Raw genomic sequence first — 14,432 nt, 5'->3', positions numbered from 1 at the left:
CCAACACCCTCCAAGCTGTTGTAAGAGAGGAAGGGGGAAGAGAGTGTTGGGGAGACCGTGAGGGTTGCCAGGAGCCCCAAGTGAAAGGACTCATTGTTTTTCTTCTTTTTGTCCACCAAAACCGGGCTATCATTTTATAGTTGAAACAGCTGGTTTCTAGTTGCCAGGGGGTACATTCTGGAAACTGTATGCAGTGGCAATTGGGCAGGTAGGGCATGCCAGTCCGCATGGTGGCAGCCTCAGCAGCTCTCCTCTCCCTTCTCACCCTCCCACCCCCACCCCCGTCCTCTTAACCACCCTCTCCCCTTCCCACCCCCCTTCTCCCCTTCCCACACTCCTCCCTCCCTACCCCATCCCCTCCCGCAGAGGAGCTGCTGGCGCGGCCGGAGGTGCAGGGTGTGAAGCTGCTATTCCTGGTGGGCGGCTTCGCAGAGTCAGCAGTGCTGCAGCACGCGGTGCAGACGGCGCTGGGCGCTCGCGGGCTGCGCGTGGTGGTCCCGCACGACGTGGGCCTCACCATCCTCAAGGGCGCCGTACTCTTCGGGCAGGCGCCAGGCGTGGTGCGGGTGCGCCGCTCGCCGCTCACCTACGGCGTGGGTGTGCTCAACCGCTTCGTGGCCGGGCGCCACCCGCCGGACAAGCTGCTGGTCCGCGATGGCCGCCGCTGGTGCACCGACGTCTTCGAGCGCTTCGTGGCCGCGGAGCAGTCGGTAGCGCTGGGCGAGGAGGTGCGGCGCAGTTACTGCCCCGCGCGCCCGGGGCAGCGGCGCGTGCTCATCAACCTGTACTGCTGCGCCGCCGAGGACGCGCACTTCATCACCGACCCCGGCGTGCGCAAGTGCGGCGCGCTCAGCCTCGAGCTTGAGCCCGAGCCCACCGACCGCGGCCCCGACGCCGCGGGCACGCCCCCGGGCCGCCGCGAGATCCGCGCCGCCATGCAGTTTGGCGATACCGAGATCAAAGTCACTGCTGTCGACGTCAGCACCAATCGCTCCGTGCGCGCCGCCATCGACTTTCTTAACAACTGAGGGCGCGTGGACCAGAGTACCCACCTTCCCCGCTCCCAGGCCGGGGCCCTCTTCCGGCGCCGGGGTCTAGGGAGTGGACGTCGGACCTGCCGCTTTGATGCCGACATCCCTTTCCCTGTCCTCCTGCCCAGGGTAGAGGAAATCACAGGAAGGTGGGTGGGGACACATCCAGAGACTCTGGCCTTGGGGTGGGGCCCTGGTTCTCTGCTTGGAAGACTCGACGGCTGAAGGCCGTCAAAGTGTGAGACGGTAAGGGAGGCTTAGAGGGTTTGTGGGACATCGTGGCCAGCTTAGCAGAGGACGAGTGACAACGAAGGCATAATGAACCAGAAGTCTGAGCCCTGGTGTGATCTGGGAGGTGGGAGAGGGTGTGAGGGTGGGATGGGATAGGCTACAACAGGGGCAGCAGGAAGGAAGGGGTTCTGCAGGGGGTGGACACACAGAGCTAGAGTTTGCTGGTAGTGTCAGCCCTTACAGGAGCTGTCAGAGCAACCCTGAGACCCAGGAGAGTGGTAATGGCAGCCACTAAAGGGACAGGGGTGGCAGGACCTCCCTGGGTGTGGAACTGACCCAAGCATAACTGTAACTAGGCAGTAGATGGTTAATGGAGAGAGGAATATATTATTGGGGTGAAGACAGTTCCTGGGGGCCCTTTCCTCAGAATAAGTGACCCATTTGGGAAAGTCCCCAAGGACCAGACTGTGAATGACCCATTTGCACCCCACCGAGGGGCAGCTCAGGCGGGGTTAGGGAGGACACTGGGATGGGGGCTGGCACCGCTCTATCATCCACTCAGTGTGCCATTAGGATATTCTCTGCCCATTCAGTTTCCCCAAGTGTGAAATGTCAAGCACCTCCTTCCAACTGTGACAGCCAACAACCCCATCTGCCTGAGAACCTCAAGGTGACAATAAAACATTCATAGTCAAGGTGAAGTCAGAGCCCACTGGCACTACATGACTGGAAGCTGCAGTAATGAAGCAGTGGAGGGGGCATGGGAGCTACAGAAGAGAGAAACATTGCAGCTATGCACAGGGCTGTGAACTGCTCAGAAGGGGTTGCTGCTCTCTCCCCACCAAGCACTCCAAACAACCCCTACTCTGTAAGACTGCTCTCTGACCTGGGACAGAAGGCTCCTCCCCAGCCTAACTCTACTATCTTGACAACAGTTCCTAGGAACAAAATGCCACCACCAGTGCATACCTCCTTTGGTGTCCTTGCCTCTCGAAAAAGAATGTTCTTTGGCCCATCTGTGAAGGGCTGGGCATTCGCAGGACCCTGGAGAACAAAACCCGGGCTGGCCTCTGGTATCCACTGAAAGTTTTATTTCTTTAGGAATTTATCCCAACCAGTCATTTAAAAAACAAGTAACACAGACCTGGGTGGTAGGGATTGGAGACTGCACCTCCCTCCTACTCACCCGACAGCAGAGTGGGGAGAGGGAAAGGCAGGAAAGTTGGCTAAAGGGAGGCGCAGCAACAGCAGCAATGGGGGCGACGGCGTCAGAGAGCCAGCTCCCTCCTCTCCCTGCCCCGGCTGGAGCCCCTATGGCTTGGGGTAGGGGTGGACAGAACCCACCCCAGGGCCAGCCCCACCCCTCCCCTCCTCAGACAGCCTCCCTGGGGGCTCAACCCATTTCTTCTGGCAGGAGACTGAGGCACACAGAGAGGAGGAAGTGAGAGAGGAGGACGCGGGAGAGGCAGGGCGGTGGCACGAATGAAGGCAGAGGTGAGAGGCATGGGTGAGACCCCGGCCTGGAAGCCCCAGGACACCCCACCCCCATGCCCACCCCGGGGAGGGGCGAGGAAGCCACACCATCACGCAGCACATGGGGAGACGAGGTGGGGAGTTAAGGCTGAGGGGCTCCGAGGCCGGCAAGGGGGTGCAGGCCTCAGTCGAAGCCATGCCAGTCGCTGTGCTCAGAGTCGTATTCCAGCTCGGCACCGACGCACTTGACACCGTCCAGCAGCATGGGCGTGCCGTGGTGCCGGTCTGCACGGGGAGAGGAAGGCATCACTGCGCCAGCTGGCCCTAACCCCCACCCACCAAGGAGGGGCGCAAGGATGCTTCTTTCAGGTTGGCTCCCCTGCGGGAAGGCGGAACCCCTCGCTCCAGCTTACACCTCCTTCCCCGCGCGACCCGGCGCCCACTCTCACCCATGACGCGCGCCTGCACCGTGACGCGCACGCAGGCGCCAGCGCCGCCTTCGCAGGCCAACAGCATCTCCTCCTTGAGAACGCCCTCCTTGTGCGCGGAGTACTCGCATTTGACACTGTAACCTGCGCAGGGAACCAGCCATCAGGAACCTCCAGGACCCGCCCCGGCGCTCTCTGGGCCCCCACCCACCAGGTGCGACCTCCTCTAAAGGAACAAGATGTCCCTGGAGAGCCCAGGGTCACCCCCACCCCAAGACGGGGCACACGGGCCTCAGAAACTTCCCACTCCCCAACGTGGGGGTCAACATGCCTCCCACCTACAGGACACCCCTGTGTGGATCCAAAGGTGAAGTAGGGCCAAACTTAAGACTCCCAAAAGGAGAATCTGCTTACCCTGAAAAGAAGGCAATGGGAAAGGTGGGGGAGAAACTGGCCCTGGGCAGGCCTTGAGCTGATCAGGTGGCAAGAACCAAAAACCTATGGGATCTTGCTCAATCAACCAGAGGACAAGAGCAAGGTCATGAGGGGGTGAGGGGATGTGGGCCCCATGCTGCCAAACTGACACCCTAGCCTCTGCCAGGCTGCAGGGGAGGAGTGAGGGAAGCAGGCCCGGAGGCCTGGGGAATAGGGAGAAGCTGGCTGGTGCTAGGAGTTAGGTGCCCCCACTTCCCAAGGCACAAGATGTTTGTCTGCAGGGGCAGGAGGAAGGGAGGGCAGGAGGCTGGATGCCAGTTCCAGGGGGCTCCCATCATCCCACCAAAGTGAATATCACAGTGATGGACAGACGCAGGCCTACAGTGTGAGCCAGGGACTTCTGTGAGGCCTAAAACAAGGGACCTGCCAAGTTGCCACACTGTAAGCCCACAAAGAGGCCCTGTATCCACCTACTTGCTGGGATGCCCGTCTATGCTAGAGTGGGGGACAGAGTGCCCCAAATTCGCACTCCTACCCCCACCCAGGCCCTGCTGAGAAGGGCAGGCCTCTAGCACCCTATGTAGGGGACGCACCTTCTGGGACGGGCAAGACGCTGAGGAGCTTGAGGTGTAGGCTGGGGACAGGTGCCTCTCGAATGTCCTTGCTCAGCCTGCGCACTGGGGGCAGCGTGAAGGTAATCTCATACCTGTGCAGGATCTTCAGGAAGCCAACCTGCAGCAGGGAGGGGGGAGGGGCACCTTCACCTCTGATCCTTGTGGGTCCCAGCACCTGCTTCCCTGGAGAGCCCAGGGGAGCCCAATCCCCCAATTACTCCAACTGGTCCACGCCCCCAACTTGATGGCTTCAGGTCCTTTGACAGAACCCCTTCCTCTGAGGGCCTCATCCCCATGGCTCAGACAGCACTTCTCTGTACACAGCTCCTGGGTGGCCCATTTTATAGACCAGAAAATGGAAGCCTGGAAATAACTGGCTGGAGGCCAGTGTGGCCAAGGCAGAATCCTCCCTGGACCTCTTGGCACTTCTGCAATGCACTGCACATAGCAGGGCATAAGCTACTGCCCACGAGTAGAGGCCCAAAGTCCCATAACACAGGCTATCCATCTGCCCTGCCACCACCACGGACTTCCAGTCATTCATGTTGGAGACACAGGGCAACAGAGATGGCATGGTCTGAGGGACAGGGTAGAATTACAGAAATAGACACATGGTCAGCTGCACCTGTCCCAGAGCTGACCAGGGTGCCAGCCACTGAACCCAGGATCCTGCCTGCCCTGCTGGCAATTGCCCACCCACTCAAAGGCATCCTGTGTCCAACAGCCCCTACTCACAGCCCAGACAATTTCTCTTGTTTATACACAGTGCTTAACAACCTCTGGGACAGATGGCGTCCCTTGAAACTGCAGTCATGTGAAGAAGGATCACAGGCAGGTATAGAGAGCTATTGAGAAGGGAGGCTAACCTGAGGGCCAGCCGAGGAGGCTTGCTGCACCCTCACTCCTGCTCCCAGTTTCAGGGGCTGGAGGGAGCCGGTGGGGGCTGGCTGCATGGAGTACTTAGCCTCCCAAGGGACCAGGCTGACGCCACTGCATGGTAAATCTCAGCTCACATGGCCCCCTCATACTGTGCCGGGGGAGGACACACCTCTCCAGAGGGTTTGTTGGCTGTACCAGCCAACTGTGTCTATCTACCCTGTAAGCCAGCTATAGCACTTGCATAATTTCCCCAGGGGAGATACTCCAGAGATGTGCAAAAAACTATTCATCACTGCCTATTTATAATGGTGAGAAATAGAAACAGTCGTTAACACCCAGGAATAGGACTCAATCAATGACACACATAATGGAGTACCAGGCAGGTGTAAAGTCTCATGAAAAATTATTTACTGACACGGACAAGAGATGGTTCGCGACAGAAGCAAGCCCAAAACCAACATGTACACTGCAATACAAGTTTTTGGTTTAGATTTTTTTCTTTGTAAGAGCATATACAATGTTGTACATGCATTTTTAAAAACTGGAATGGCACACATCAAAATGGTTATTTATGGACAGTGTAATTGTGGGTACTCTCAAATTTCTTTATATTTTTCTCTGTCTTCGAAATATTCTCTAATAGGTATGAATGGATTTTGCAGGGGGGGGGGCTATTTTTAAAAGTTTGGTTCATCCTGTTTATTCCCATGGGGGAGTTGTCAGCTACAGGAGAAAGAGTAAAGATTTGGGTTGGACACAAATGAGTACAGACAGACCTGGGCTGCTTTCCAAGCAGGGCAGCAGACCCCTGCTCAGGGTGGCCTCGGTGGACCAGACCCACCCCCACCCCCCAGCGGGCACTCTCTGCTCAACTCTGGGCCTGGGGCTTAGTGACCAACTTGAGTTCCTCTCTCTCCATTTCCTCCTAATTCGTCCCCTCCAGAGACACCCTCCTGCCCCCTGCAGGTGGCTGTGAGGTCCACAGCATCCCAGCAGTTGGATGGGATGTGTGAAGTATGGCCCCTAAGAGAGGCAGTGCTCCACCAAGCAAAAGACTAAGGGATGAGAAATATGACTGCCGGACAGCCCAGACCAGCCAGAGAGCCAGGCCTCAGGCCCACAGCTGGACACCTACCTTCCACTGCTGCTGTTGGGTGAGGCCGACAAAAACTGCAGTTCTGCTAACCTTGCTTAGAGTGATGTTCTCAACGCTATCATCTCCCTGAAACCTCACCACCACCCATTTCACGGATGGGGAGATCAAAGCCCAGGAAGCGGCAAAGATGAGCCTAGGAATCCAACTTAGGGGAGAAACAGGCTCAGGGAAGCCAGATGGGAACAGGGAGGGAAGGACGGAAGAGGCTGAGGATGGGGAGGTGAGCACAGACCTTGACAAGAAAGCTGTTGTCACTCTCCTGGGTGACCATGACCACCGAGTCGTGCAGCTTCTCATCAAAATGGACGTGGCTCTGGGAGCCTTCTGCATCGTGGCCTGCCACAAAGCGGATACTCCGGACTCTGGGCTTGTTGCCTGGGAAGAGAGTGGGAAAGGGCTCCAGTCCACTGTGCCCCCGATGCCCACACGGCCCTTGATATCACCCAGCACCCACTAGCTATGCAGGTCCTCTCAGGGTTAGGCCACATCCAGACCATGGTGATCATGAGGCCCAAGACCCCCTCCTCACCCACCCTGTCCCCCCACAAAAAATCCCCACTCTGAGAATGGGCTCTAGGGATTGGCTAACATGACCCCTCACTTACAGGGGATGAAGCTGAAGCCCAAGACAGGGAGGAACAGTCCTCAAGACCCACCAAGCACCAAGCAGAGCAGGGACTCTGTCCTAACAGTGCCCAGCTCCTCAGCTCTGGGACCTGCCCTCTCAGGCTGTCAAAGTGTGGAGCCCGTGCCTGCCTCAAGCCTAGGGGAAAGGGGCATGAATGAGAACTATGGGATCTGCTTGGACAGGGGAGAAACAAAGGAGGGGTGTCAAGAACATACTCATCCCCCCAGGAGAGGCTACAGCAACCCCTAAACCTTATTGCTGATCACGAGCATTTAAGGAGGGAGCAGCCAGGGAAGACCCTCCTAGATGCACGCTTCCTTTCTCTGCCTAACCCTCATCAAGCTGAGCTGGGGTTCTCCAAAGCCAAGAAGGTGGGAAAGGGGCAGGTAGAATGATGGGAAGCCAGGCTGAGGGCCTAGGCCAGATAGAGGCTTGAGCCAGGGAAGGCCCATCTTGCCAAGTACATGAACCCCCGTCTCCTCTAACCCCCTCAGCCCCTAGGCTTCCCAAGAGAACCACCCAGAATCCGCTTGGTAGAAGGGCCTGGGTCAACCTTGGCCTGGATTCTCAGCAACCCAGCGGAGGCCCAGGGGGCCAGCCTGGCATTTCCCCAGTCCCTACTGGGGCCACAGACCTGCCTAAAGCTCTCCTTAGCCCTTCTGGACTCTGAATGAAATCCAAACCCCTTTCCCCAGCCTGCTGTGCCCTGCTCACCTCACCAGCTCTGCTCACAGATGCTCCTCATGCCCCACCCTCCACAGTGGAACAGGGAGGCTGGAACCCAGGGACTCAGGGTACACTCCTCCAGACGGGCACACAAGGAGCCAACAGGGGTCCCCAGAGGTTCCTGTTAGGGCTGGGGTCTGCCCTGGCACCTGACACAAACACTGGTACACGTACGATCACATGCAAGCACACACACAGGCCGATGCAGGCCCCACATGTAGCAACGCCCCCTCCCACTAAAGCCTACTGGAAAAACTCATGCTATCCCCCCAGGTCAGGATGACACTCACCTTTGTTGGCTGAAGCCATGGACACTCACCCTGCCACGGGGCAAGACAAGCAGCTCCTGCTAGGCACCACCGCTCAAGCTCAGCAGCCTCCCATGCTCCAGGGACACCAGCAGGAGCCTGCGCGATTGATGGAGGGGGTGGGGAAGGCAAAAGTCAGTGTCACACATAGGTCCATGATTGGGGAGAGCAGAGGACCTCCCTTTAGGAAGGACCCAAACCCCTGCTGCTCTCAGTAGCCCAAATGGTGCCTGTACTGTCCATCACAGGGGCTTCTGGCTCCCAACTCCTCCACCCATTCCCCACATTCTCAAGAGACCTTACCCCTACCTGACACCTGTTGACCCAGGGCCCTGCCAGCATGTGCTGCTGCAATCTCTGGATGCTAAAGTGCCACACAGGACTCTTGTGCCCCAGCCTACCTGAGACTGGCAGAGACCTCACTGGCACCTTCCAGGGGCCAGTTCTGGCACCGGTGACTCTGAAGGCAGGCCCAGACCCAAACACTGTACCCTCCTGCAGCCAGAGGCTAGGTCCTTCAGGTGACACTACAGTACAGCTGGGTTCAAGTCTGGGGGCCATTTAAGAGGAACCGTGTTCTTGAAGTGTTCCCTCCTGGCACTCAGTTGGCCATATAGAGCAGACGCGGGTGGAGGGGGTGCCCAGCCTTCCAAGCCCACCAGTGGGGCCACCTCAAGGCAGGGGCAGCAACTCGGGTCACCAGGAGGCCTGGGTAAGTAGCCTGGGCTGTGACAGGCCGCGCTGGGATCATGTGAGCATCAAAAAGAATAATGAGCTGGACTACATAAAATCAGTGTTCACAGTGATTATAAAAAAAAAAAAAAAGGAGAAAAAGCAAAACAAACAAGCCCAACCCCTCATGTGCCATCATGGATGGTTAAGTGGCAATTAAAGAGAAGTCACTTGGCCTTTCTCGGGCTTTCCTGTAACCAAATTGCCCTGGTGGCTGAGGGAAAGCTCTCCTTTACAGAATTCTCACTAATAAATATAACAAAGAAATGGGCAATGCAAAGTCATTCTGTAACCCCCAGAGATACAAATGCTGGAGGCAGCAAGAATCAGTGGCTGCTAAACCAGGAGGTGAAAGACTGACAGTTAAGTGGCTCTCACAGGTGCCCAGTGTCCCCCCTCCCCATCATGGCCTGGTATTCTTCAGGGGAATAACACCAGTTGACAGTGAGGGATGTGACGTCACCCAGCAATGCACTGATCAATCTCAGCCTCATTCCCAGTGGGACAACCTAACAGACTGAGGCCTCCTGATGTGATGCAGCATGAAGCCACAGCCTCACTGACAAAGGATTCTGCTAAAAACATTTAACCTGAATCTAATCAAGACTCTTGCTCCAACTGCCTGTTTGCTAGAAATTCAGAGAATAGTAGAACAAATTAAATATTCCACAAAAAAGCAACAAGACAAACCAAGGCGGTAGGATATTCTACAGACAACTGATCTGTTTTGTTTTTCTTTTCCAGTTGCAAGAAGAAAAATAAAAGGGAAGTGGGGAGTTGTCCTAGATAGGAGATTGGCCAACCACAACCTGCAGTCCTGATGCCTGGTTTTTGTACGTGAAGTTTTACTGGCACACAGCCCTGCTCCTTTTTTTACATATTGTCTATGGCTGCTTTTGTGCTGAAGTGAAACTACTCTGAGTAGTTGTGACAGAGACCAGATGGCCTGCAAAGCCCAAATATTTACTAGTTGGTCCTCCACAGAAAAGGTTTGCCAACCCCGGTTCTAAATTAACAAACCCTTAAGGAACCAAAATGTCAGAATATTTTACAGGACAACTGACCTGAGTTTTTCACCACCTCAACCGCAAGAAGAAAAATAAGCGGGGAAATGGGTTTCTAACAAACTATCCACAAAAAAAAGAAATTTGGAGCTAATCAGAAAATGTGAATGGGACAGGATATTAGAGGCTACTAAGAAATAAGATTGGATTTTGTTAGGTGAAATGATGGAAGTGTGCTATATAGGGATGTCCTTGTTTTTCAGAGATATGTACTGAAGTATTTAGAGATGAATGATCCATGAGTGACCTCAGCCGGTCCAGAGAATGGAGAGAAACCCTGGCTGCCTCGTGAGTGGGGGCCCGGTCACGTGACTTCGAGGTTCCTCAGGTGCCAAGTTGCCCCAGGGAAGGCATGGTCTCACCTCCCTACCCACTCCCAGTGCCAGAGAAGTCCACCCAGGTCCAAACCCAGCTTCATGAGCAGGGCAAAGGGCTTGGGTGCCAGGAACTCCCTGGTAGGAGGAAGCTTAGGGAGGCACAAAGAAGGACTAGGTGTGGGCCTCGGAGTGTAGGTGCTACCAGGGTAGGCACAGCCCCGGCCCAGCACCTTCCCCTAGGAAGCCTCCCATGCTCCAGGGACACCAGCAGGAGCCTGTGCAATTGACGGATGGGGGTGGGGAAGGCAAAAGTCAATGCCACCCATAGGTCTATGACTGGGGAGAGCAGAGGACCTCCCTTTAGAAAGGACCCAAACCCCTGCTGCTCTCAGTTGCCCAAATGGTGCCTGTACTCCCCATCACAGGGGCTTCTGGCCCCCCACTCCTCCACCCATTCCCCACATTCTCAAGAACCCTTACCCCTACCTGACACCTGTTGACCCAGGGCCCTGCCAGCATGTGCTGCTTCAATCTCCGGATGCTTAAGTGCCACACAGGACTCTTGTGCCCCAGCCCACCTGAGACTGGGCAGGGAGGTGAGTCCCCACTCAACTCTGGAGTATGCCATTCTGGGGCCCATCACAGAAGGGCAAACCCCTGGCTTGTCCCCAGAAAGCTGACCCTTAGCAAGCGGTCTGCCCATGCCCAACCCGACCTGCCCCATCTACTGCCTGAAGCTGTGGACCTGGAGCCTGTGGCAAGCGGCCAGTGTGGGGCTGCCAGCCCAGTGTGCACAAGGGCTCCACCACCCAGGAGCACTGGTGAGCGAAAGCTCCAGGGGGCTCTTTTCCAAAAACTCTCTGACTCTGTCCATGTGCCCCTCCCAGGCTTCTTCCCCACAAGTCCACTGCTCTTAGAAACCAAAATTCAAACCCTGCCTGGTCCCTGCCTGCCTCTGCCCAGTCCTCATTCTCTACCCACAACTTAGCACAGGCCTCAGCCTCGTGTCTCTTCACTAGGGAAGTCCCCCATATCCCAGGCAAGGACTAAACCTCTTTAAAACTCTCCTTCCTCACTTCTGGGATCACTTGACAGCTATCTTCCTTATCTTACAGGAGCAATAAGTATGTTTTCTGCTAATCCCTGTGACCCCAGAAACCAGCAGAGATCTGACAGAGGAAGGCTAAAATGAATGAATGACCAAAGTAAGGGAAACCCAAGTATCTGCCTGGGGGGGGGGGTCCCTCCAAGCAGCTGTGGCTTGATCAAGGCCACCCCCACGCTCAGCCCCACTGCCCTGGAGGGCACTCGCAGGGCTCCCCCCAATCTGAGCTAGGGCCCTGCTACAGTCAGCTGGCTCCCCCTTCCCATTCCGACCAAAACCCAGAGGGCAGGACCAGAGTGCCCAGCACTCAGTACAGAGCGAGCACTCGGGAGCTGCTCGAAACCTTCCAGGCAGTGAGAAGACAAAGCAGGAAGGTGATTGGTTGGGGGGGGGGGGGGGGGCGCAAAGGACGCTTTGGAAAGAGCAACCTCCCTGCACAGCCGAGGGCCCTGCCATGGCTGGTCCCTGCAGCCAGGCTTGTCTGACACAGTTCCTCATCAGAAGCAGGGAAAGTGCAGCATCCACAGGAAACCACTAGGCCTCCAGCAGCCCCAAGCCTGGCCCTCCACCTGCCTTCTATTGGGCCGGACAGGTCTTCAGCTTGGCTCAAGCTGCATAGCCCCCTGGCTTGCATGAGCTCCTTGCTTCTCTGTGCCTCGACTTCCTCATCTGTGGCCTCTTCCTCACAGAGTTTCCTGAATATTAACCCACAGGGTGCAGCAAGCCCAGTTAGTGCCTGCAGCTCTGTGACATGTCCCCCCCCCAGCCCCCTCTATCCCCTGCAAAAGCAAACCCCCAAAGGCCAGGTTTCTGAAGCAACAGCAATTGCAGGGTGGTGATGACAGACAGGCACTTCAGGCCTCCGAGGAATGGCCATCAGGGTGGGTTCCAGGGACTCAGCCTTCTCAGTAAACAACCCAAGCCTTGCAGGGGCCTCCCTTCCTCTACCCTTCCCTCCCCCACTCTCCTCAGGGAGAGCCTAAGAACAAACTGCTGGAGCCTTCTGTCCCCACCGACCAGAGGACTTCCGGGATCATCTGGACGGGCTCTTACCCTCTGCCCTGCTCACAAGGAAGATGAGGAGAACATGCATCCTGGGAAGTGCTACGAGGGAGGAACTTGGTCATCCCCCCATCAAACAAACAAACAAAAAAACCATGACACCCTCCCTTAGATGGGTTATTAATGGGTCAGGGCGGGGACTATGGACAGTCACAGGACAGAGGAGACTCGAAAGCTGGGACAAGGGCCTCAGGGGGTTCTGTGGCTCTCAGTTGCTCTCAATGAAAATGGGGGAACATTCCCTCCAGAGACAGAAAGCTACCAGCTTGAGTGTCCCTTGACTTTGAGGAGAAAGGCTGCTTTGATCCTACCCCACCCAGCACAGGTCTCAACCAGACCCAGGGGAGCTTCTGGCCTAAGGCGCAGGTTGAGGGACATAGCAAGTGGACAGACAAATGGACAGGCACATGGGAAGCCAGTTTTCAGCTCCTCAGGGTGCCAGTTGCTATTCCAGACTGTCCCACAGGCTCCAGCTAATGAGGGGGCCAAAGACAGCTTGTCTCAGCAGCATAGGGCTCCAGCATCCCACCCCACCCTGCCCTACAGGTGTTCTCCCCACACCTCTCTGCCCCTGAGACAGCCTCCAAACCCAAGATGTCACAGGGCCAGCACCAGCAGCTCTCAGGCAGTGTGGCTCGGGCACACCTCCAACCTCTCAGGGCCTCATTTCTCATTCATTCTTCAGTCCCCATTCGTAACCTGTCCCAAGTACATTCTCTGGGCCAGGACTCCACAACCTTCTACCCTTCCCACCTTCTCCCTACTTTCCCCTTATCCCCACAGGCTCAGTGCCTGCTCAATCACCCAGTCCAGCAGAAGCACTGCCCAGCCTCCTATTAAAACTCAAGCCTATAAAAAAGACATCCACTGAGACCTTGAGATAGGGGCCACCCTGACCTGATGGCTCCCAGAACCTGACACAGGCACCCAACATATCTCAAACGAAGCCTGGAAAAGCAAGGCTAGAGGTCTGGTGTGGTTGTGGCAGCTTCACAACAACACAGTCTTGGGGATGTGACTCTGTTTCTCCTTCCCTCCAGTCTGGCCAAGGATAAGGATGGGTGTGTTCTCTCTCACAAAAAAATGAACTGCACAAGGAGTAAACTGAGGACGAACACCCCCCACCATCCCACACCTTCCCGTCTTCCCCAGAAGTGCTGCCCTCCTCCACTACCATCCCCAACGTCACCAGCTAGGGGTGCTTAGACTAACCCAGATCACTTACCCCAGATTGCCTACTCCACCCTGGCCCTGCCCTGTGATCCAGAGACCCCAAGAAGCAGAAGCAAGGCTGGGTCCAGAAGTGACAGCTGCCCCTGACCTTCCTCTGTCCCCAGGGGCAGAGAAATGCCAACCCCCCACCTTCCAACATCAGCTCGAGGCCTCCCTTCTCTGTCCCACAGAGCCCCTGCTCACTAAAAGGAACGCTGGTCCAGAACCTAAACCCAACCCTCTAGCTGCATGGCAGGTCCTAGTCCAGGCCTAGGACCTCTCCGGCCACCATCCCCGTGGGTGCAGTATCTCCACCCCTGTCCCATTCTCGCTTTCTCAGGGGAGAAACACGCGGAACTTCCCCTATCAAACCCCTCCCGGGCTGCAAGGCAGCAACTCTGTCCCTTAGAGATAACCCTGTGCGGTGCCCACCCTCACCTCGGCTGACTCAGGAGTCTAGGGGGCCCGCACTTTCCGACATTATGGCTCCCCTCCCAGGGGGTGCGGAGGCCCGGGAGGTTCAGAAAGGCTACTCGCCCAAGGTCACACAGTTAGATGGTGGCAACAGCGGGGGTGTGGGGGTGGGGACGCGATCATGACCCCATTATGCCCCTGTCCTCATTGTATTACACATGGTCCCTGACAGCGCCCCTCGGGGAACACCCCGCCCCACCAGCTAACGGTCACCCGAGTCCCGGGGGCTCAGGTGCCGGGCGGCCCTCTCGGGCCCGGCCCCTACAGCGGAGCCTCCGGGCCCCAGCCCGCCAGCCACGGCCTGTGGCGTCCCAGGACCGACTGCCTAGGACCGGGATCGGACCAAAAGGAGATCTTGGCTAGCAAAGCGGAACAGGGAAGCGGCGAAAGGAGAAGCAGTCTCACCGTGCAGGGCGCGCCCCTGCGCTGGGCAGGGCAGGTACCGCAAGCGGTGGTGGCGGCGGTGGCGGCGGTGGCTGCGGCGGCGGCGGCGGGTGCGGGGACTCAACGCAGAACACGCGGAGGTAGCCCCGCACCGCCGCCTCCCGCCTCCCGGG

General features: G+C 57.0%; 2 protein-coding genes across 5 annotated transcripts in view; one reads left to right on the top strand and one right to left on the bottom strand.

Moving 5' to 3' along the window:
* HSPA12B (heat shock protein family A (Hsp70) member 12B) overlaps nucleotides 1-1,963 on the top strand; it is an 18,978-nt gene extending 17,015 nt beyond the window's left edge. Inside the window, exon 13 of the mRNA XM_077116689.1 lies at nucleotides 367-1,963. Within this exon, the coding sequence (XP_076972804.1) occupies nucleotides 367-1,028 (662 nt within the window). The 3' untranslated portion in view covers nucleotides 1,029-1,963. The remainder of the gene's footprint in view (nucleotides 1-366) is intronic.
* ADISSP (adipose secreted signaling protein) lies at nucleotides 887-14,432 on the bottom strand. Of its 4 annotated transcripts, XR_013157827.1 has the most exons (7): nucleotides 14,281-14,432; nucleotides 7,892-8,008; nucleotides 6,480-6,622; nucleotides 4,192-4,330; nucleotides 3,185-3,307; nucleotides 2,844-3,020; nucleotides 887-2,306 (listed from the first exon to the last, which is right to left on the bottom strand). XR_013157827.1 is itself a non-coding variant. In XM_077116720.1 (6 exons), the coding sequence occupies exons 2-6, from the start codon at nucleotides 7,908-7,910 to the stop codon at nucleotides 2,920-2,922; spliced, it is 525 nt and encodes a 174-aa protein (XP_076972835.1). In that variant the 5' UTR covers nucleotides 7,911-8,008; nucleotides 14,281-14,432; the 3' UTR covers nucleotides 2,332-2,919. The 4 variants fall into 4 exon arrangements, 3 of the variants coding, with proteins under 3 accessions (XP_076972835.1, XP_076972851.1, XP_076972862.1); XM_077116720.1 differs by lacking the exon at nucleotides 887-2,306 and having other exon boundaries at nucleotides 2,332-3,020; XM_077116736.1 differs by lacking the exons at nucleotides 887-2,306; nucleotides 14,281-14,432 and adding an exon at nucleotides 13,840-14,022 and having other exon boundaries at nucleotides 2,332-3,020.

The sequence above is a fragment of the Tamandua tetradactyla genome, chromosome 1 (assembly GCF_023851605.1).
Source record: "Tamandua tetradactyla isolate mTamTet1 chromosome 1, mTamTet1.pri, whole genome shotgun sequence".
NCBI lineage: Eukaryota > Metazoa > Chordata > Mammalia > Pilosa > Myrmecophagidae > Tamandua > Tamandua tetradactyla.
This window is presented reverse-complemented; position numbering and strand designations above follow the sequence as displayed.